Source organism: Cajanus cajan, chromosome 3 (genome assembly GCF_000230855.2).
Source record: "Cajanus cajan strain Asha chromosome 3, NIPB_CcT2T_4, whole genome shotgun sequence".
In the NCBI taxonomy this organism is placed as follows: Eukaryota; Viridiplantae; Streptophyta; class Magnoliopsida; order Fabales; family Fabaceae; genus Cajanus; species Cajanus cajan.
In genome coordinates this window covers 451,569-474,719 of record NC_138519.1, presented here as the reverse complement: position 1 = coordinate 474,719, position 23,151 = coordinate 451,569, and the positions used below count along the sequence as shown (strand labels likewise).

At 33.1% G+C, this 23,151-nt stretch overlaps 1 protein-coding gene across 1 annotated transcript; it reads right to left on the bottom strand.

The window, feature by feature from the left end:
• Positions 1-1,086: 1,086 nt before the first annotated feature.
• On the bottom strand, positions 1,087-21,215 carry LOC109804878 (Vacuolar sorting protein 39). The gene is made up of 14 exons (XM_083070054.1): positions 19,924-21,215; positions 16,353-16,628; positions 12,803-12,999; positions 12,350-12,491; positions 9,146-9,418; positions 8,968-9,040; positions 8,653-8,701; positions 6,182-6,467; positions 5,937-5,992; positions 5,452-5,520; positions 5,256-5,367; positions 2,835-2,924; positions 2,207-2,377; positions 1,087-1,453 (listed from the first exon to the last, which is right to left on the bottom strand). Exons 1-14 carry the CDS (start codon positions 21,022-21,024, stop codon positions 1,361-1,363), a joined length of 2,988 nt encoding a protein of 995 aa, XP_082926180.1. The 5' UTR covers positions 21,025-21,215; the 3' UTR covers positions 1,087-1,360.
• Positions 21,216-23,151: the final 1,936 nt, after the last annotated feature.

Here is a 23,151-nt window from a genome sequence, read left to right as displayed (position 1 = left end):
GTTATTATATATTAAATATGCATAGAAGATTAACTTATTTAATGAAAACAGTTTTAGATGTTTTTCTTTTATGAAAAGGTTTATCCATGCTAAGTGAGGAAGAGAAGTGGTCTCACACTTACTTTTATACAAAACATTTTTTTTATAATTTATATCAATGTTTTATAAATCAAATCAATCATCAAATCGATCAAGATATTAAGTTAATGTGTCAAAGGTCAAACAATTCCGTCTTTATTAATTTTTTTAAAAAAATATTAATTTTTTATACATTTATTATTATAAATTACTATAAAATTCATATGAAATCATACTTTAAACAAGTCCCAAAAAATTGTATTCAATATAAATTGACAAAATGACAAACTATAGATTAGTTGAATTGTATAAATTAATATATATATATATATATATATAAATATATATTTAAAAAGTATGAAATCTAGATGTAATATAAATTATATTAATAAAATTTGCATGTGGCTTACAGTAACATCCATTGGTTTAGTGGCTCATGGAAATGTAATAAGGCTAATATTCTTAGGGACTGCATATAGCAGGTTGTTGACTTCATATTTAATCCAAAAACATTAATTAAAATATACTTGTATATTGTTAAGAGTGTTTTTTAATTAAAGTATTTGCAATCGTTACAAATTTACTTGTATATTGTTTTAATGTATTGTTTATCTTTGTCATGTTTTCACACATTAAAAAAACAGAAAAAAAAATCTCTTGAACTTAACATATCTTTATTTTTCTTGTAAATCAAAATTTTCATTAAACCCAACTTATCCGGTTCATTAAAAAAGCAGACTTTGCAAATCAAAGCTTAAATGAACCGGACTGATTAGTGTAACCCCTCCCTCAATTATCATCTTTACCTGTTAGAAAGGAAATACCTCTTTTAGATTATTTTATCCTTAAATTTTTAAATAATAAAAAATAATGTTAAAAATTAACTAAACCTAAAACTTGAATCTAAAAATTTAAGATTCAAAATTCACCAATCATTCGTAAATATGGAACGCTGCAGACGGGTTCCAATATGTTAACAGCCAAATGGCAGTGCATTCCCGTAAGAACTAGAACGGAAAAATGAGCTCATTAATTTATTATGGGGAAAATTTTACATTTTACATCAAATTTACATAGCAATTTGCCGAAAGGGGGGTGTGGAGAGTACAATGGAGAACTCAGCAGAGACTTATTTACAGTAACATGGTGGGGTAATTACTACATAACCCGAGCGATCATCAACACGTTTCCTTTTTTCCAATTTTGAATGAATCCAGATTTAGTATAAGGAATGGCAACTCCTCGTATTCAACTAAGCAACAGCAACATGATAGTTTCAAGATCAACGACTCACGAGCCAACCTGGTTTAATTAGTATGTCTTCCTTAAAATTGCGGCCTGAGACAGACACTGACTCACCTTGACGCCGATAACACTACAAAAGATTTTAGAAGCACGGGTGAGAAAATCCAATTCTTAAAATACTGCTAGAAAAAGAAGGGTAAATAAACAAAATCTTGGCCAACGTGAAATATTAATCAATTAAGTCTTAAAAGAATAGAAAAAAACAAACTATCCCTAGACCCATTATAATTAGCGAGAATAATCAATCCCTCTCATAGAAAACCTAGCATGCATGCACACAAGTGCAGAAATACAAACAAGGAGTGCTTTAAACATAATTTTCTTGCTTGTTTGTTATCTTAAAAAGATTAATAACAGAAAAGATGGATTGGAGCCAATAAAAATTACTTGAATTGTTAAACTTGAACAAATTTCTACAAAGTAATGGAGAAATAAGTTTCGCATCTATATCATTTTCTTTGTTGCAAAGGAATGCTGATCATGAAGCGACCTAAATGGTCTGGTTGGATAAATTTCTCAAAAATTACCTTTAATAAGAAAAATAAAAAAGAAAAATAAAATAAGTTTTTTTACAAGGTAAAATTAACTTATACATAAGTTAATCTATTGAAATTCTCTCCTATTAGTTTCTTTAAAATCTTATTCTTAATTTGTACATAAATTAATTTTAACTTAAGAGAAACTTATTTCAATTTTCTTTCTTTCTTTTTTTTCTCCTAAAACTGCTTTTGGAGAAACAGGCCCAAAATCAAACACGTTTGGAGACATGAATGTCTGGGACAATAGTCTTATTAAAGGCGACTTTAGAGCTCGAGCAACTAACCTTGTAACATACTACGGTGTCATCAGGATACATTGCAAATAGCTTCGTACCAAGGCGTGCATTACAGGAATCACAGAGACTCTCATCATTAATTTGCACATGCCTTGACCTTTCTTCCAATCTTGACAATCTTGCATCAATGTCCACGGCACGAGATAAATTATGCACAATCTGAAAGGATATTACTAAGATTACAAACCCATAATACTTGGTTGACTACAGAAAGAAGCAATCAACCTCAAAATGCCAGACTATGGAGCGTAAAGGAAAAAGAATCTTGGGAAGATTGCATATAGAAATTATTTCGACTTCTGGAATAACTATGAAATTGGTGGTTAAACATCCATATAAACTGGTGATACCGTAAAGATTATGCCTAAAGGATCACATTAAAATAAGCCGTATACATTGTTCCAATAGTATTTAAAAAAATTTATAGTTTCCAAAATCTTGTGGAATGCTCTCAAAATCTCACTTCGAGCGAAAAAGTTTCATAACTGAGGATTACTCATTATTCTTGATAACAACCACTACACTGAGTTGTGTTTTATTCTTTTTTTCCTTTGTTAAATAGAAAGAAAATATCCGAGGTAATGACACTATGAATCATGGAAAAACGTTGAAATACCTGTCCTTGACGATGATGATGAACTCTGGCCCTGAACATTCTTAGTAATGTCTCAGAAGCAAGTTGAAGCGGCATATCTGGAGACAGTTTCTGCATTATAAAACCAAAACTTTTAGTGAGAAATTCCATAATTAAGAACCAAAATTCAGTGGAATGAATTCAATTAAGTTAAAAGAAAAAGAAAGTGACAATCTGCAAGTTATTAGATACAGTCCTTTAATTGCACAAAGATACATCGAACACTAACAATTATACTCAGGTATTTATGGGTTGTTTAATATTGCTAAATTTGCATGGTCAAGCAGTTCACATTTTCTCTTCTGGTGGCTAACTTGTGATGTTAATCTTTTGATAATAAGAACATGTGTAAGTTGGTTCAGTTATCATATACATCACATCAGAGAACTCAATTAGCTTCTCGCTGAGCAACCAAAGCCCTCTATGGCTCCTCGCTTAGCAAGCACAAATTCGCTGAGTGGCTCAGACTCTTTGCGGGTCCTCTGGCTAATTACATCACAATCTAAACAATTCAACTCAAAAATTCCATCAACTCAAGCAGCATGTAATAAATCAAGACTATTCAAACAACACACTTATATCAGCTCAAGTTTATCATCAATAGTCATCATTTATTATACATTATAACATATATGAGCAACTTATATCATAAATGCATTAAACATCTTTTAAGTCCCTAAATACGCTCAGCCTAGAAAATTTGGCCCATCCAATTGGCCCTCACCTCAAATTCATCTAGCCATTTAAGAATAAGATAGACATCAAGAATAAACTACATTGAATCAAATGAGAAGTCAAAAAAGAAATCTTAGAATATCTAACTGTCTCATTGGATTGTATCTTGGATGATCTTTTAGGAGTAATATAAATATTTCATTATATTTTCCTGACTTGTTTAATCATTTAATTAGGTTAGGAATACTTTAGGAGTTTTAAATAGGAATTAATGTTTCATATCATGCCAATGAACACAACAGAATATCATTCATAATCTTTTTTTATCAACTTTTCTCCTCTATCCTTAATAGAGTATTAGAGAGTTCTTCTCCTTTGGTTGTAAGCTGGGTGGCTGTTTGCCACATCAGCATAGTTAGTTAGACTGTTTGTTAGCTTTTCTATAAGCTGATGGCTGTTGCCACATCAGCATAACTACTTGGCTTCTTCTGCACTCTTTCCTTGGAACTAAATAATCTGATCTCTTCATTGAAGATTTCAGAATATCAATAATAACAGAATCAGTTTTTCTTGCTCTCTTTCTTTTCTCTGAAATTCTACAATCCTAAATCCCTATTATTCCCACATTCCTTTGAAACCCATGCAGTCAACATTCCACTGCCCAAGAACTCTACTGGACGATGTTGTTAACTCCATTATTTTTTGTAGGCAAATATTAGTAATCAATATGTTATGTTATGTTGTTAACTCCATGATTATTTTCTTTCCATTGGCCAACCACCAATTCCAACCAACAAAATCCAAGACCAACATCACTTTCTTTTGTCATTGCCCTTAGCTCCATGTCCAAATCGGCTACATCTTGAAGTTGCACCATTGCTGATGTTTTGACTTGATGCCATGAGTTCACTAGAATATGGCCTTTTAACTCGTCCACATGCATGAAGTTCTCTTTCCAGTCACCATCTCCTCAACTTACCTTGATAGGGCTAATCTGATGACACCCTGCCTTTGTCATCTTGGGCTGCACCCTCCAAAGGGTGTTTGGCAGCATTTTCTGATCAGATGTCTCCTATTCAGTACACCTAATTGCCTGTTTTTGGGTCTAATGCCTCTTGTTTTTGGCCTTTTATTGGGGTATTTGTTCTTCCATCATCTTTAGGGACAAGAGGTGAAGGAACCCAGTAATGACTGGTGTGGGGACAGCTTGTGGGAAAACTCCTGTTTTACTTTTGTTTAATAAGGTGTAGCTCCTTCCCACCAAGTTGGTCCCTATAAAGATAATGTAGTACCTTCAATCACGATTTCATGCTCAAGACAGGATATTCAACTATGTTGTCCTCTTTTAAAAATAATAGTGAATTTGATTGGTTTATTCAATTTGTTGTTTAAATGTTATGTCGAGTATTATTCCAATTTGTTATGTTGAATATTTGGGATAGTTGGCCCTTGACAATAACTTTTGGAAAGGGAGAAGGGATAATACAACCCTTCAATCCTAACCAAAGGCCCAACAAGTTTAAAACTTGATGGTCTTATAAGGGGTAATCTTTTATTTACGTTAATAATCATTTTAGTTTTTAAGTGCATATCTATACACATATTTTGATGCTGGCAGACCCCTTCTTTCACTGCAGCGAAGGATGCAAAACATGTACTTTTTGCAGTAGAAACTAATGTTGCAAGTAATTTGCTTCAAAATATATGGTAATAGAGTAAGTTTAATACCTCTAAAACTTGCAATGGATCTAATGATTCTCCATGATTATGGAGAAGGCGAACAGCAGCAGTAAACATGGGATCCTTGCCATCTTGTGGATCCAAATACATTTCAAGCAACCTGAGCACATAAAAAAGCATCTAAAAAAAATTTGCTAAACCATAGCATAAATAAAAAATATTAAAAGCATAATCGGAGACAAACTGCATGTATGCATCAGCTCTTCCAATCTCAGCACAATACTGCTCAGCAGCTTCACTGTCTTCCAGTTTCCTGGGAGCCAACACATAATAATAATAAATAAATAAATATAATAATAATAATAATATTTGGGGCATGCATATTTTGAACGATCCAACAATGAAACTGTATGATGAACATATTGTGGAATGTGGATAGCTGAACAGCTTCTTGTCAATCTAAAACTGAGGAGAATGTTGTTAGTAGTGCAATTTAGATCAACATTTTCTGTATTCTCTTATGCAAGTCTGTTTGCATGTCATCCCACTTGATGATGACTGAGCTAATTTATGTTGGAAAGATGTGAGCTTGAATTTTGAAGTTCTTGACTTGTTTAGCATTAAGACCTTGTTTGCTCATTTATGTATGAGTTTAATTTGTATCAGTTTCGACTTTCAAGAAAATTTAAATGAAAGTTAATGCAATTTTGAAGCTAATTAGTCACTTACAAAGCCAAAATTTGGAGGACCAAAGTCTCCTGCCCCAGTCTTCTATACAGAATAGCCTGTAAAGTAAAGCCAAATTAATAAAAGAAAAAGTAAAGAATGATAAGCATCCTTTTGAACATAAGGGAGTTTTTCACCAAACCTCCCAAAGAGTCTCTGATCAAAAAGGACCATTAGTAGCACATATGCGGATATGCCCACATCAGATAAACAGAGCTTATGATAACAGTCAGAAATTGTAAAATAACCTTTTCAAACCACAATTCTGATCCTTCAATCAAGTCAAGAACTTCTTCTGGATCATACAAATCTGAGGATTGCAAAAATATCTGCAATCTTTCCCTAACAGGAATCTGAAAGATTGATTTCTTCAAAGTATCCAAACTTCTTGTCTCTGTATTTCCACTATCAAGACTTTCAGAGACATTTTCAGATTCAAAGGCTTCAATAGCTGATTTGGAAAGTGAGAGGCCATACAAAGTATGCAACTGTGTATCATTACAATCCTGGTCTTCAATCAACCACTGGAGATACCTAAAACCAAGGAAGCCATGGTAAACTAAAGAATCAAAATCTGCAACATTGATTAGCCTTATCCTCTTAAATAAAATCTGCAACATTGATCAACCAACACCGCTGGGCTCAATTAAAACCCAAATCAAGTTATTTTTTATGGTTTCTCATATGATCAGAAGAAAAAATTATATGGGACAAAAAATAGAGTGATTAAGGAAATTTAGTTACTTGAAATTACTAAAATGATAAAGGCTAATCACTCTATAAAAGAATATTATGCGCATAGCTCATCAAATCAAGTCAAGTAGCCTATACAATTTGTCATGGTAAACTTAAGAATTTCCTCCACAGAAGAAAACTATGTGCAATTATAGAGTCAGGAACTTTCTAGAATTTAGATCTCTCAATTATTCCAACAAATTCAAAATCACCTTTCCTCACATTAACCTCAACAGTCAATACACAGAATCTAAGAATGCACCCAGATAAGCTCCCTGAAAATATCCGATAGGACATGAATAAATGTAAAGTGGTTTTTACAAAAGAAAATACCAAGTTCCAAAGGTAAATCCAACATTTCTATAAACTATAAAGCTGGACATTAGAGAAACTTTTGTGATCAGAGAATATAAAGGGTATGTAAAATGAAGGCCAACATTGAGGGTACATAGAAAAATCACACAACTAGTTTCATCCGTAACTGAACACTACCTAAAAAAAGTATATGCTTTGTCCCAAGTATGCTTTTGATAAACAACCTTATGCCTAACAAATTCATTTTATCTTCTTAAGAAAGTGAAATTAAGCATAATACAACCTTACAAAATCGGCTTAAAAGGTGAGGATTGATCCTTATTTATATACACTATTTTGACCTTATCACTAATCGACATGAAATCTTCAATACCCCTCCCTCACACCAAAGACTACATATCTTGAGCGTGAATTTTGAAAGACTGAAAATTTGTGGGTTGTTTGATAATAGTCCAATAGCGGGTGACCTCACTCGCTATAATAGACTTTGATACCATCTTAAAAAGTAGAGTCTAACTCAACCTTACAAAATCAACTCAAAAAGTGAGGATTACTTCCCACTTATATACACTATTTTGGCCTTAGTACTAGTTAATATGGGATCTCTAATATATCTGATAAGCTTAACATTGGAGACGAAGACCAAAAATCAACCTTTCATAATAACATTTAGGAGCATGTGGTAAAAGAAGCGATGAAGAGGATGGTTAATGGAAAAGTAATTGAGCTCAATAACATACCCATTGTGGTATGGGAGAGTTTATTGGAAAAAACTTAAGTCCAACATTGACCAATGATGGTGCTCGATAAGAGCTTATAAAATTTAGGGACCCCTCACCCTACAAGTTGGTATTGCAGGAATAGTTAGGATCAAAATCTAACTAAGGGCGTAGGACAAAAAGCCATTAGTTGGCTCACAAAATTGTTTAACTTAACTAGAGTATGAGGTCCAAAAATGGAAGACAAGAGAGGCATTTTAACTCTATTAACAATAATTTTTGAAAATTGGAGTATTTAATGATTGTTACTATTCCAAGTATATTAGTTTTAGTTTTCTTGTTCAATGTATCTTAGGAAGTTGTGATATTTATAATTGTTTTCTTGAAAACAGTTGTCATTTATTATCTTTGTAACCACTATTATTATAAATAGATCAATCTGCTAAGTGTGTGACTCACTCAAACATATTCAAAAAATGAGATCCTTGTTTCTCTCTTTTAACAATAAAGAAGAAGATATACAAAAATGAGCAAAACTGCAAAATATGCATGGATTAAGTTCATAAGCCATGCTATGAAGGTATGGGATAGGGTAGCTTGAGCAATGATTAAGAAAAGTGATTCACATTATTGAAAATCAATTTGGTTTTATGCCAATGAGGTCAACCATGGACGAAGTATACTTGTTATGATGATTGATGGAGCAATATCAGAGGAATAAAAGACTTTAATAGTCTTCATTTTTCTGGAGGTGACAGAAGTGGTAAACCTTAGAGAAAGAAAGGAGTGTGTATTACCTATCTATATTCAATCAGAGAAGGATATGTGTATTATCTATATTTGAGAAATCAAATCCTTCAAATCAATAACCAAACATCTTCATATAATTCTTGCGTATTATCAATTTGAGAAAAAAGAGTATACTTCCAACAGATAACATAAAGGCATACCTCTGTAAAATTTCTACCTTCTGTGGATCAATAGTTGTAATAACTTCATCTGCAGTAAGAAATGAATAACAAGTCACTAATAGTTTCAGAAATAAAATAAACTTAACAGAAACAAAGCCATAAAAATAACTATGATATTTGAGAACCCTATGACCCTATGACAGAGTACATTAGGCATTGTATGATAATATCCATTAGAGTCCAAACTAGTCAAAATTTAGCAATACATTCAAAATTTACATTTCTCAATAAAAACGTTCCAAAACATAATTATCTAAATTATGAGTATAAAATGCTTAAAGAATTAAGGCCAACCAGGAGAAAGCTGGATCTCTCGTTTGTCTGATGTTAAGACTTTGACTGCAAGAACCTGGCTGATATCTGCAATCTGAAATGAAAAGACTCAAAATAAAAACAATGACCATTTAATCAAATTATGAAGTTGAAAACATTCTATTTGCATTAACAACAAACTTCTAAAAAAGGCTCATACCCATCCTAGATGTTGTAGAATCAAATCTTGGTCCGATGATTCCTCAAGAATTTTTGAAGCTTCAGTTGCAGCAATTGCTCTGCCGGAAATAAGGTTTTCCCCACTATCCTCTGTACAATTCTCCAAAGTAGGGTCTTTCCAGAGGCCAGATGAATAATTTCTTGCCAGGATGCGCCAAATATGTACAGCTTTTGAGCTCATTCCTTTACTTGCACATAGGAAAGCAAGTGTCTGTAGGTGCCCAGATTCTTCTAGCATCTGTTCCAATTCCTCCTAAAAAGGAGATGTATTTCATAAGGTCATTTTTCTGGCAAACCCAGTTAATTACCATTACATCATGCAGCATAAGTTTTTCTTTTAGAGGGCAGCACGGATTTACTTTAAACAAGGCAATATTTCTGTTCATGCCAGTGGTTGACATTCAAAGTAGATTTTGGTTTCTCGTGTTCATTTTTCTGCTGACGCTATTCTCATTCATTAGAGCTTTAAATACGACCATACCAGGAACAAGAAAAAGTAATTTTTCAAATCTTCTTACAAATAATGTGTACAATTCCATTCACTACATATATTTTACAGTGCTAATTATGAAAATGTATCAAAATCACTTCAATCAAATAATTAACTACATAACTGTTAAAATATAGTGCATTTCATGTATCACAATTCATATGTTAAATCCTCAAGTTTTTATCAATGTTGTTCCAATCAAGTATGTTACCAAGGAACAGGAAGGGGATGAAATATCATAACTCGGATTACAAGATCCTACATCCCTACCTAAGATACTTATATACAATACATGTAGTTAGAAAACTACATAGATAAAAAGAATATCCTATAAATCACAACATTAAACAACTTCATAGTTATAATAACAATTCATTAACAATAAAATATCCAAATTTAAAATAGTCAAATACTCAAATCAGTAAAACAACTGATAATAGAAATTAGAAAGCTCATACATCTTGAGTGAGACTCGTAACTCAAAACATAACACAACATAAATTCAGATGAAATCTTGCACTCTAGTCATTTAGGAGACCATTCATTTCCACTTGACAACCATCATCCATGTTATCTTCGTTTTCATTACTTGTATTAGCATCTCCCACCACTCCAACTCCAACTACTTCATCCTCTTCAATAGGAGGAACATCCAAATAATCCACAAGTGCACCACCACCACCACTAGTCCCAACATCTTGTCCAACTTCAAGTATGTCTTTATTCAAGGGGAAAAAAAAATTGACCATTTTTCTCCACAATCCTATCATCATCAAAAGTAAGGTCTTCTATATCATAATTCTTTGCCTTCCTAACTTGCTTGTACTTGTTAAATTTGGAATTAACCATGACATATACCACATCATTCATGGTCTTTTGCAACAAATGATTCCTTTTCTAGGAATGGACCGAAATAAAAATCAATTATCATATAATAGAAAATAGGAAATGAAATATAGACACTATTTAAAATTTGGATATTTACCCTATCAAAAATACTCCATTTGAAATCGCAACCAGATGATCTACATGTCAAACTCAGAACCCAAATTGCAAATTGTTACAATTATGGATGTTTATCTCCATTAAGATTCCCACAAATTTGCAGGATTTTTGGTATTAAGAGCATGTTGAGCTATAGGATGATCAAAAAGCTTTCTCTTTTTCTTGAAATCCTCAAGTTGGTTATCAATTTAAAGTTAGGAGCATAATGCAATATGATATTAAGGTAATAGCTTGTAGCATGCATAAGCCTATATAATCCATTTCTTCAAAAATGAACCCCATGGTTGGCTTCTCATCTAAATCCACGAAGTGCAACACTTTAAATAGGGGGAAAACACCTCTCATACAATTAATCACATTTATCCAAAACCCTTTATCGGTAACCAAATTCTCCATAAACTTTCCATCCTTGGTCTTTGCTATAGAAGTTCGCTCTTTAGATGTAAATATTCTAGTTAATGAACTCTTATTCTCATTCAAGCATCCCAAGGTCAAGTAGGATGTCACAAAAACAAGTCAATCTAGGTCTAATCAAATAACCCCCTTTTGTAAATTTATGTAATGAGACTTGTTACATCGTAGATGTACGATGTAATCCTTCAACCACTTGCAACTATCTCACTATGAAGTGGTATCTTTTTCTCAAAATCCTCAAGCATGTCAAAGCAATGTGCTACACAAGTAGTCAAATAGAACTTAATCCACTTTTCATCAAAATCTCCTCAATTGCCTTGTATCTACTACATTGTTTGTGACAATATTTTCTTCCCCAGCCTCCTCAACCACATCTAGCATCTTGATAATTTTGTTAGCTCTCTTGCATATTTTAGATGCATCAATGGACTAACAAAAAAAATTGTTTCAAGTGGATTGTTTAATAAAAAATTAATATAGTCTTCCTCCTCCTATCAATCCATCCATCTATCATTATTGTGCATCAAAATTTCTTCCAATAATTTTTGTGATTGTTTAAAGAAAGATTGGTCATTTCAACATGATACTTCAAGTATTTTACCCTAATCTCATGGTAGGATGGTGGGTCTTTCTAAACCGTGTCTTTGAGAGGGTAAAAATCCAAATTTAAAATAGCTGTATTTCATTTCCTGCTTCATAACTTCCTATTATATGAGCATTGATTTTTTATTTAGGTCCATACCAAGAAAAGGAACCATTTGTTGCAAACAAAAAAAAAAAAAAGACCATGAATGATGTTATATATGTCATGCCTAATACCAAATTGAAAGGAAATTAATGCTCTCCTAAATGAAAAGAGTGCAAGATTCCATATGAATTTATGTTGTGTTATGTTTTGAGTTGAGTCTTGTGACTTATGAACTTTCTAATTTCTATTATGAATTGTTTTACTTTTTTATGTATTTGAGTATTTGACTATTTTTAATTTGGATATTATATTGTTAATGAATTATTTATTATTATTATTATAACTATTTAGTTGTTTAATATTGCGATTTATAGGTTATTCTTTTTAGCTATGTAATTTTTTAACTAAATGTATTGCATATAAGTATTTTAGGTAGTTATGTAAGATCTTATGATCTTTCACCCCCTTCTTGATCCATGGTAAAATCTAGATTTTAACAACATTGATCAAGAGACTTGTGTAAAAACAAAACAAATTAATTTGCACTTGTTAAAACCATAATAACACCAAAAGTAAACTGCACATACCACAACACACCAGTTTGTAGAAGATGCCAGCCTCTCCATCTCCTCAACACAATTTAGAGCTCTATAGAGATACATTAATAGAGTGTCAACTCCCTCCCTAACTGATTGCGTTAGGTCTTTTTCTCGACAGGCCTCCAAATACCTGTACACAATATTGATTAACAAAGGTGGTTATGAAAACAAGTCAAGGGCTATAACTACAAACACAAGAAAGCTTCCATGAAAAATATTAATTTACAATGCTACTAGGATATGTTAACAAAAACAAAAATATTTCAAGTATATTCCTATCTAATCTTTCTCTACCCAATTTTTTCTTTATGATCATCCCCCAAGGTCCCTGGTACAGGGTGTATGAGCTTTTTATTGGTATCTGTATGACATTATCAGAATTGGTAGGAATGTAATCACCACACAGAAATTGAAAAGAATAACAACAAAATTGATTCAGACCTGCTAATGTTCTTGATTGCTGACTCCAATAGATCAGCTCTATTTGCTGGGTTGAGAAAAAGATCATTATCTACAATTGTTTCTACACCTGCTTTTCTCAGGAAAGAAGCCCTCTGGATAGTCATCAAGCCATCGTCTATTACATCTTCAAGAGGGGCTGGTGGAGGATGCAAACCCCAATACCGATTCCTAGGGACCTACAAAAGCCAGTTTGAACATCTGTACCAAATTCATACAGCACAACCTTTAAATTTTGAATAATTTATATGCATTAAAGACAAGTACAACATCAAATACAACACAAGACCTAAGAAAAATTAGCAGATAATCCTGTATTTAAAGTTGAAATTTATCAAACACATCAATCAAATAAACCAAGGTATTACTAAGTGAAGAACTTCAACTATGAGTGTGTTTTTAACAAGACTTTTAAGCTATATATAGCTTCTAGCTCATTTGATTAGCTAAACAGCTTGTTTGACCAAATTAAACCTATTTGGAAAAAGAGCTTATTTTAGTAGCTTGTAGTGTTTTGGTAGCATTTTTTGAAGCATTTTCCTTCTTTCAGAACCACAAACCTTGCTTTGACACCAGCAAACCATGCCGCAATCACAAGATCCATAATGACCACAATAGTCATTTTTGTGGATCGCACAATGCAAGAGCATTGGGATAGAGGATCAACATTGATCCACAACGCAAAAGAGCTGCAGCACCGATATTGCTTCTAATCAAATTCAACAACACTGCCATATACCAACTTGCACATGGATATTTTGATAAAACAATACATATCACTGAGCATAATGTTAATCAATGAAGAAAGCATAACACTGATCTATTTCAGTGTCTTGTACGTGAACATAGACTGAATAGATTATCCAAACATCACAAATAAAAAACACAAATTCATTCATTAAATAGTCACTTATGAAACTCGGAAATGTCCAAATAAGTTTTGTAGAAGACTGCATTCAAACATTGTATTCTAGCTTAAAATTCAGTAAAAGAGAAAACTAGGCATTTAGGTATTCTTTGTCTTATCTGACATATCATTCAGCTTATTTGCCAATTGGATATGAACACTAAATTACAAGTGAGAATCACAGAAGATTCATTGCTAGAGGATATAATATCATTTAGATAGTAGATACAACTTGTATATGCATATGTATTAAGATAAAAATAAAAATAAAAATGAAGGAATCTAAAATTAAAAGTTAACTCTTAATATAAAACTGCTTTATTAACAATATGTGCCTCTTATTATATGTGAGCAATGTAGCAAAACTCAAGATTCTACTCAGGATTGGAAAGGGAAAACAATGTAAATCATGGAATCGTAACAAGGATCGTAAGATCCAATAAAAATTGCATATATGTGAATAAAATAACATATAAACTCTATTTTACAAACAATATATCTATTCAGTTGATAATATTTTATATTCTTTCTGTTTATTATATATATTTAAATATTTGTCTACTATATAGTATACAATTATGTTATAAAAAATTTAATAAATATTATAGAGCACCTTATAGTATTATAATACTATAATATATGATTAGTAATAAAAAATTAAAAAAAAAAAAAAAAACTACCCCAATTATAAGACTGTTTGCGGGTGGAGAGTGGGTCAATTTGGGTGCATGCACAACACCCTCGCCCAAAATCAACCAAGTCTCTTTGTAGTTTCACATATGTCGTCATCCTCTATTACCATATTGGAAAAAATCCAAGTTTCACCTATATTAAATCATTAAAAGGGTCACTCAACATTTATTCACGCATCAAGCCCAATAATGCTGAACATGAGTGGATGTATTGGAAAAATCAAAGTCTCCCATGAACTAAAGATAAGGCAAACAAAGAGTGTATAAGTGGGAGACAACCCTCACTTTACAAACCAATTTTGTAGGGTTGAATTAGGCCTAAACTTACATTTTAAGATGGTATCTGAGCTATCCTAGATCCACTAAAAAGGGTCATTCATCATTTATACATACACACACCATGCCTAGAGTGCTAGGTGTGAGAGCGTGTATTGGGAGAAACCCAAGTCTTGCCTATCCTAGATCATGAAAAGGGCCACTCACTATCTATCCTCACACTAAGCCCGATAGTGTTTGGGGTGCGGGAGTATATTGTTAAAAACTCAAGTCCCACATCAATTAGAGATAAGACAAATAAAGAATAACAAAAAGTTTATAAGTGGAAGTATCATCACCTTACAAATTGATTTTGTAGAGTTGAATTAGACTTATACCCACATTCTTAGGCACCAAGAAAAAAAAAAAAAAAAAAAAAAAAAACTAGCCTCTCCTCCCATTAGCTGTCATCCCCCCCCCCCTTTATCACAAAGATAATGAAAAACCCTAGCTTATTCTCCCGTCAGTCGCCACCTCCTCCTAACCCAACCATTTTGCATTGCTAGAAGTTGCAAAACAGATGCTGTCCAATGGTACAGGTCTCAGCCTATCCAGCAATGGCACAAATGGAGGAGCAGTGGCAAAACCTGCAAATCACTGCAATAGGTTTGGTCGAAGAAAAGGGCTTTAGTTTTAACTGGAAAACCCAGTTAAATTTGCTAAATGGATCGCGAATCACAGCTTCAGTCAATCAAAAAAATTGCACGTACCCACCATTCTGTGATTTTGCATGGTGATTTTAACTATCCCACAAATTTCTGATTCTGTTTGTAATCAGGATCGCCAGGGGGTAGCAATATCGTGTAACCATAAGATCTTGCAAGTCAAATCATGATTTTGACCATGCCGGATGTGAGTCACTGTGAATGTTTTCATCAGATAAAGCAGACCTAATCCTACCATAACAAATTATTGGACTAGAAGCTTCAAAACTGATTAACAATCATGATTTTTTTTATCCTTTTTCCTTTGGAAATCACACCCTCATCATTGTATTACTTTTCCCGTTGTCTAAAAACTAATTTCATAATTAAAAACAATAAATTCATGGAAAATGGAAAAGAAACCTTTAAAATCTAATAGAGAGAGAAGAAAAACCAAATTGAACTAGTAGTAGTACAAGAATATAGAGGCAAATGAAACGAAATACATGTCCATATTATTTAAAACGTGTCTTTTATATAAGCAAGAATACAATTTTAACTTCCCAATTGCATTATATAAGCATCAGATACAACAGATATGTAGAATTTTTAACTGTGGCCCAAACAATTCACATTTGGTTTTACAAAGTTGACAGAACCCAAGGTGCAATCAATAACATGTATCAAATTTGGCAAATTATTTCGTGCCCAGATCTGACCAAGAAGAAATTGCATGCGACCAAGAATACTAATTATCAGATAAATACATAAATCTTCTACCAAAGTTACATCCTGTGATGATGTTAAAAAAATATATACCAATTGATAAAAACCAGTATGGAAAATTTCTTCACATTTCAAAAGTTTTAATGCAGACAGATACCCCATGGCCAAAGACTCAAAATGAACCAGCAACACAATTTTGAAACAATGTTTATGACAGCAATATAAAAAGAGAGACAAGTATAATGTACCAGTAAGGACCAGCGATTTGGATCTCGCATTATAAATGGGAATACTTCAGAAGGTTGCATCGTCTCAGAAAGCAAGAAATGGTCCACTGCTTCTTCAAAATGTAAGTCAAAAAGCAAAAGGAATCCCACTTGAGCATGAACAAAAGAGAGCAAATCCTTTGACATTTCACCTTCAGACTCAAGTTCCTCCACCAAGGATATTGCTCCCTTATAGTTTTTCTTCCTCAGAAGGCCTTTTATTTGTTCTACAGAAGGTAATTTCTGATAGCACACTACCTGGTAAAATATGAAGGGAAAAAAAAAAATTTAAATTCTTCAATGAGCTAGGACTTTGACTTTCAAAATAAAATTTAATTTGACAACTAACAAAATAAATTGACACAACGTAGAATCTAATAATTAATTGAATCATGATCAACAGTTAAAAATGCCGTATACAGAACTAAAAGTAATAGAACAACAAAAAACACACATGAGAATAACTACATTACAAACCACTTACAAAAAGAAATACATAAGTACATTACAAACCATAGTCAATTATTCATGCATTGTCAATGTCCTATACTCATAATTTAACATAACTAAAAATATCCAACACATGGAAATTTAAATAAGGGGCCCACGATGGCATTTCTCGCAGCATCTGCAACGCAACACTGTCGCGATTGCATGATTGCATTTCTGCTGACACCCGCTATGTTTTGGCCCAATAGTGCCGCTATAACTGATATTTAAAAACATTGATCACATATGATTAGTCTAAAAATTAAGTCAAGACTTAGGTTAGAACAATGGGATTTTAGGTATATAACAAAAAATCAATGTAAGTATAATGAGTGGTTCGGTTTGGTTTGATTTAGTTTTCACAATAGCAAACCAAAAACCATAATTACCAATCACGGATAGCAGTGCAGAGCGACTGAATCCAAATATGGTATAGTGGTAAGCGAGATAACCACTATTCTAATATTCATTATATATATTAACTAATTAATACGACATATATAAATGCTCAAAATTGAAATTTATTCAAAATTCATTAACTATTCATAATTAACAATAAAATTTCATAATACTTATATAAGTTGATAGCAAAGGAGGATAACAAAGGGTCAACAAAATAAAAAGGATGCAACTGGGCAGCTGCAGGGTAGTGGGGAAAAAAAGAAAGAAAATTGATTGAAGAGAAAGAAGGAAAGTGAGCAAAGGAATAAGAGCCAACTTTTTCTTCTCCCTTTGATCTTCGGTAAGATCTCGATTATGACAACCTTGTATATGAGCATATAGGCCATTGCATTGAGTGCATTCAATCCAATGTAATGTGGTGTTTAATGAGACTAATTTCATTAATAAATCTAGGACGGAAATCAAATACAAGCTATGAAGACCCAATACTTGCATTTGCCCCATGTCTCTGATACTAATATTAATACTGTCATATACTTCACCTATATGTTTCTATGAAATATCCAAGTCTTTAAGAAAAGTTATGAAAATTTAATAAAGCCAAATATGAGACATAGAAGCATGCATAAGATAGAAGAATAGAAGCATTGTTTCTTGATGAACCAAAAATGGAATCTATCCACTTTATGGATATGCTCAAGAAAGGAAAGAGATTGATACTATTCCTGATTGTAGACAATAAGCACTAAGCAGTGATTTACGGTAACAATGGTTTATAATTTTTATTTTGTTTTCAGTAATATCCAAGAACTACATTCTTAATTTGGATTTGCATAATTGTAATTATATATTTATTACAATTATGTATGTATGATAGAATACACATATCACATTCAATACACATATCATATCTATGTATGATAGAATACAAGCTTCAATATACCTGGCCATCAGACAAGTCCTTTTTCTGCCTACTTGGTTCCAATGTTTTAAATCCCAGATAGTGGCAGGTAGTGACCAGCCCCAAAAGCACTATAGCGAGATAACATATAGTGAGATAGAGACAGCCGCTATATTGAATTTTTTTTATATAGTTGATAGATATAATGTATACTATATACATAAATTCTCAAAAATGATAAAAAAATAAAAATAAAAATAAAAATAAAAAGTTACTCAAAATTAATGACATTCATAATTAACTACAAAAAGTAATAGGTGTCTTATATAAAACAAACAAGTAAATAGAAACAAAAGGCAAATACAAGTTGGAGATCTAGTGATATGGCCAAAATATAGTATATAGGTGTGGAGCAATCCTCACCTTAGAAGTAGGTTTTGTAAGATTGAGTTAGACTCAAACCCACATTTTAAGAATAGGAATCTTCAATCATTATCATCTTATAATAAATCCAAGTCTCTTTTAACAATTTCACTATTATTACGTCTGTAGTTTCCATTTTGGAAATTAAGATCCCAAAGAAGCCCGCCAAAAAAACCTAATTTCCCTATTAAGCGGGATTTTTTTAGAATCAACACATAGTGCCACTATAGGCCCTGCTACGACCAATATTTGGTACCCTAGTACCTACACTAAACCTCCACTCCAGCAACCCTTGTAGCAGGAAAGGGCTGTTCCACACTGCTATAGTTACGCTATTTAAAACCCTGCCTGTTCCAATATTGACACCTGCTGGACACTCCACATTGGCATCCAATTAAAAATTATATTTTTGTTAACTCATACACTTAACCTGACACCTCCATAAAATTTTGAGACTTGAGTCAACACTTATGTATGGATGGATTGGAAACACACTAGTATCATTAAGGGGGGAAAAAAACACCTTTAAGAAAGTAAGCTTAAAATATTAAAAGGCAATGTTGTTCACTTCATTTATAGGAGAAAGAGACTCAATATCATAGAAAAATTGTAAAACCTAGCAAGTTAATTTGAGAAGTTGAATATACTTTTCCTGAAAGATACTAATTTCATTTTCTTGTTTTGGGGTCTTCTATAAAGAGAGCAAATGCTTACATGGTAAAATAATCTCTCTCTTTATTTTGTAATACTCATCATCATGTTATCATACTCTACCAAAAAAACTACTCGTCAATTGTCATAGAAAAAAAGTGAATATACAAGAATTTTAAGCATGCTATGTCATGATTACAGATCCAAATTGCAGAATAAGTTTCCAAAACTGATACAAGTTATTTGTGACCAAGGTTTTAAAGAAAAGGTCCATGACCACAATTTTAACCACAATGTCAAGGTTTTCAAGGTCTCCACAATTGTGATTTTAGCGCAATGTCAAAGTTTTTGGGGTCACATGTCTCTGCAACAGCAATTTAAAACCTTGATGGTTGCATTTCCGTAAAATGAAGTTCTCTGAGTGATGCCATCAAAATGCAAGAAACACTCAAAAGCCAAACCTATTATCTACAGGTAATGTATGTAAAATAGTGATCCATCATTATCATGAAATATTCCCAATTCAGTTTACCTCATTAATCCAATATCCTAATATAACATTTATCAAGAAATCAAACAACTAGCTTAGCCAATCATCCTAGAAATCCTAACAAAGCATGATAGCGAATTCAGTGGCTATATTCTGAATGATTATCACATTATTATCAGATTCAAACTAGAACATACCTTAGTAGCAGTTGCAACAGCAACAAGTCTCCCACCCCTATCTTCCTCGCTGGCAACAACACATCGCCCAACCCCTTCCCCGCCGAACGGCAACACCTGAACACAGCTACCATTCCTCTTATGATACAACTCAATCTTCCCATCACTCACAACCACCACATAGGAATCAATCTCTCCTACGGAATCCAACCCATAACGGAACACCAGACTCCCCCCCACCGGTTGCCCATGCGCGTCAACAATAACCCCCACATTGTCCACCAACAACAGCACCCTCCACTCTTTGTGCAACAGCTTCAGCCGCGGCGGCCGCGACACGTCCGGCAAGGAGAAGATCACACTGCTCTGCCCAGTAACACAGGATATCAAACTATACCCATTCACAGTACCAACAATAATGGAATCATTAAGCCACACCATGGCACTAACAACCCCGTCAACACACTGAATCTCCTTCAAAGCCACAAGAGCACCACCACCACCATCATCCCTTTCACTTTTCCCATTCCTATTTCCCAAAACAAGCTCCACCAGAATCAACCTCTTCCCAACAACAAGCGCAAAAACACAAGCACCCTCACTCTGCACCTCCCTAACCCCTCCCAATTTCTGAAACAACCCCAGACCCGAACCAGAACCTAATCCCGAACCTAGACCCTCGGATTCGCCGTTCCTGAACCTTCTCCTCGCGACCAACGACACGCCCTTGGAGAAACTCAATTTGGACGCGCGATTCGAGAGCTCCGAGTCCACCAAGAACAAAGCCCCATCGGAGAGCAATAGAACCTTCCCGAACTCTTCGATAACCGAAATGGACTCGACGGCGGCGTCGCTCACCGAAACGCTTCGCAGGAACGAGAGCTTCCGCAGAACGGCGTTGTCGTTTTGGGCGGCGTCGTTGTCGTTGGAATCCGCGGAGAGCGAAAAGAGGGTTCCGGAGTGAGTGCCGACGTAGAGGAAGGTCGTACGGTGCCGTTTCGGGTTGGGGAGTGTGGCGATTGCGAGCGATCGAATGGAACTGGCGCGTGAGTGAGCGGCGAGGTCGAACTGCGCGTGCGGCTCCAGCACCACCCGGGTCATGCTGTTTTCAACCTTCGCCATTCTGTGATGCCTCAACGTTTTTCGCCTTTAAAGTTTCAATAGCCAGCGCGTGAGGTTGTTATGGATCAAATTCAAAGCCACAAAATGCTTACGACAAAACTTCCTTTGCACCTGCACTTGCACTCTGCTCCACTGTACTTCTGGGAGAAGGTGAAGAATAGAGTGCAGAAACCCATAGGCCATAGCCGAACCATTTTTCTTCTTTTTTTATTGTCTCTCCAGGATTTTTTTTAATTCTTTTTTCTAAGAAATCATTTTTTATTTTAAATGATATATTTTATTACAATTTATATTATTATTCAATCTTTTAAAAAAATTTATTTAATAATTAATATTTTATATCAAATTTTAATAATAATTTGATGAATTAAAATTTTTATCATATAAATTAATTTTTTAAATTTAGAAAAAGTTATAAAGATTATATATTTTTCATTATATAAGTTTAATTCAAAATATAAAATATTTTAATGATTATCGTCAAACTGAATTAATAAAATTAAATATTAAATGAACTAAAAAATTTAATTTAATAATTAAATTATTAAAATTTGATGTAAAATATTAGTTATTGAGTATTCTTACTTGAAGTAAGTAAATCTTTTTCCTAAACTTTTTACTTCTTATTTATATTTGTTTCATTTTACTCTAAAAGTAAAAAGTAATTGGTCACAAAAATAACTACTTTAATCCATGTTTAAGGAGGGTCAAGAGTTCAAATCTTACCTTGTGTATGTAGTCACGTTAAATCTTGGGGCCAGTTATCTCACCCTTTGAGGTGTCTCCAATATAGCGAGGAGATTAGTCACTGCTATCGACAATGGATACTCCAAGAACGAACCAAAAAAAATAACTACTTTAATACATAAGAAAAGAAAATAAAAGAATATATTAGTCACTTATTTATTTTATTCTTTAGTAAAACATAATAAAATATGATATAAAAAAATTATAAATACAACTATAAATCTAAGACAAATGATACTTTAAGGGGATATTTGATAGAATAAAAAAAATTATGTATGAAAATCATAATTCTTGAAAATCATAAATCATGGTAATCATGATTACTAACAATGATTAAATTTGTTTCATCAATCACAAATATTTTTTGAAAATGTTAATAAAAGTTACTTGGAAATCAAATTTTTATTACATTAACTAAACAAATTAAGGTAATAGTTTTATCACAACAAAACATTCTTTTTAACTTATAAATGTTAGATTCTCACCAAACTCCATGCGAACAATTTGGTGAGAAACATGTATAAAAAATATTTTGGAGAAACTATGTTTTTGAGGAATGTTATTTTTTATATGATAAATTAAACATTTAATGTATCAAACGTTCACTAAGTTCAAGTCATAAAATAAGTATAATATCCTCTAACTCCGATATTACACTAATCAACGTAAGGCCCATGACCCAAACCAAAATCTCAAACTTCCTCTTCCTCATACACAACCTCATTTACTTTATCAGTTCATGTATGGAATCTAATCGAAACAAGAAAAACAACCACAAAAATAACAAAAAGGATAATAAAACTCACACATGTATAACACACGTAAAAGGTAATCATGGCATCTTAAAACATACACTACATCATTCCAACCAACTCAAACATCAATAAATAATATTCAATATTACATTCAATACATTAATCACATAATCAACCATATTCAATATTCAACAACTCGTGCAACTCATGTTCCTAATTCTATATGTATGTGGTATCAATCTCTAATATTGACGGAGGCACCCCAAATAGAAGATAGCCTAGGAGTACATCAACCGAATTGTTACACAATGGGTGACCCTCTCAATCTACTCTCAACTAGGGAAAGATCTATCAAGAGTCGATCAAGGCATTATAGTCAATCATACTCACCTCCTATACACGTTAGAGATTTCGTACCATAACACCCTTAGGCCCAAGGTAAAAGACTATAGAGATTTTCCTACATAGATTCACACTACCTCCAAGAAAACTATCCAAGAATGCATGGGTTCTCAAACAACTTCATCAAACATAATAGTTAATGCAATGCATAACACCAACATCCTCATGTTGCCAAACCTTTATGTTTTCCAAAATACCAAGCCTTTGCTTCAATTGCTTCATC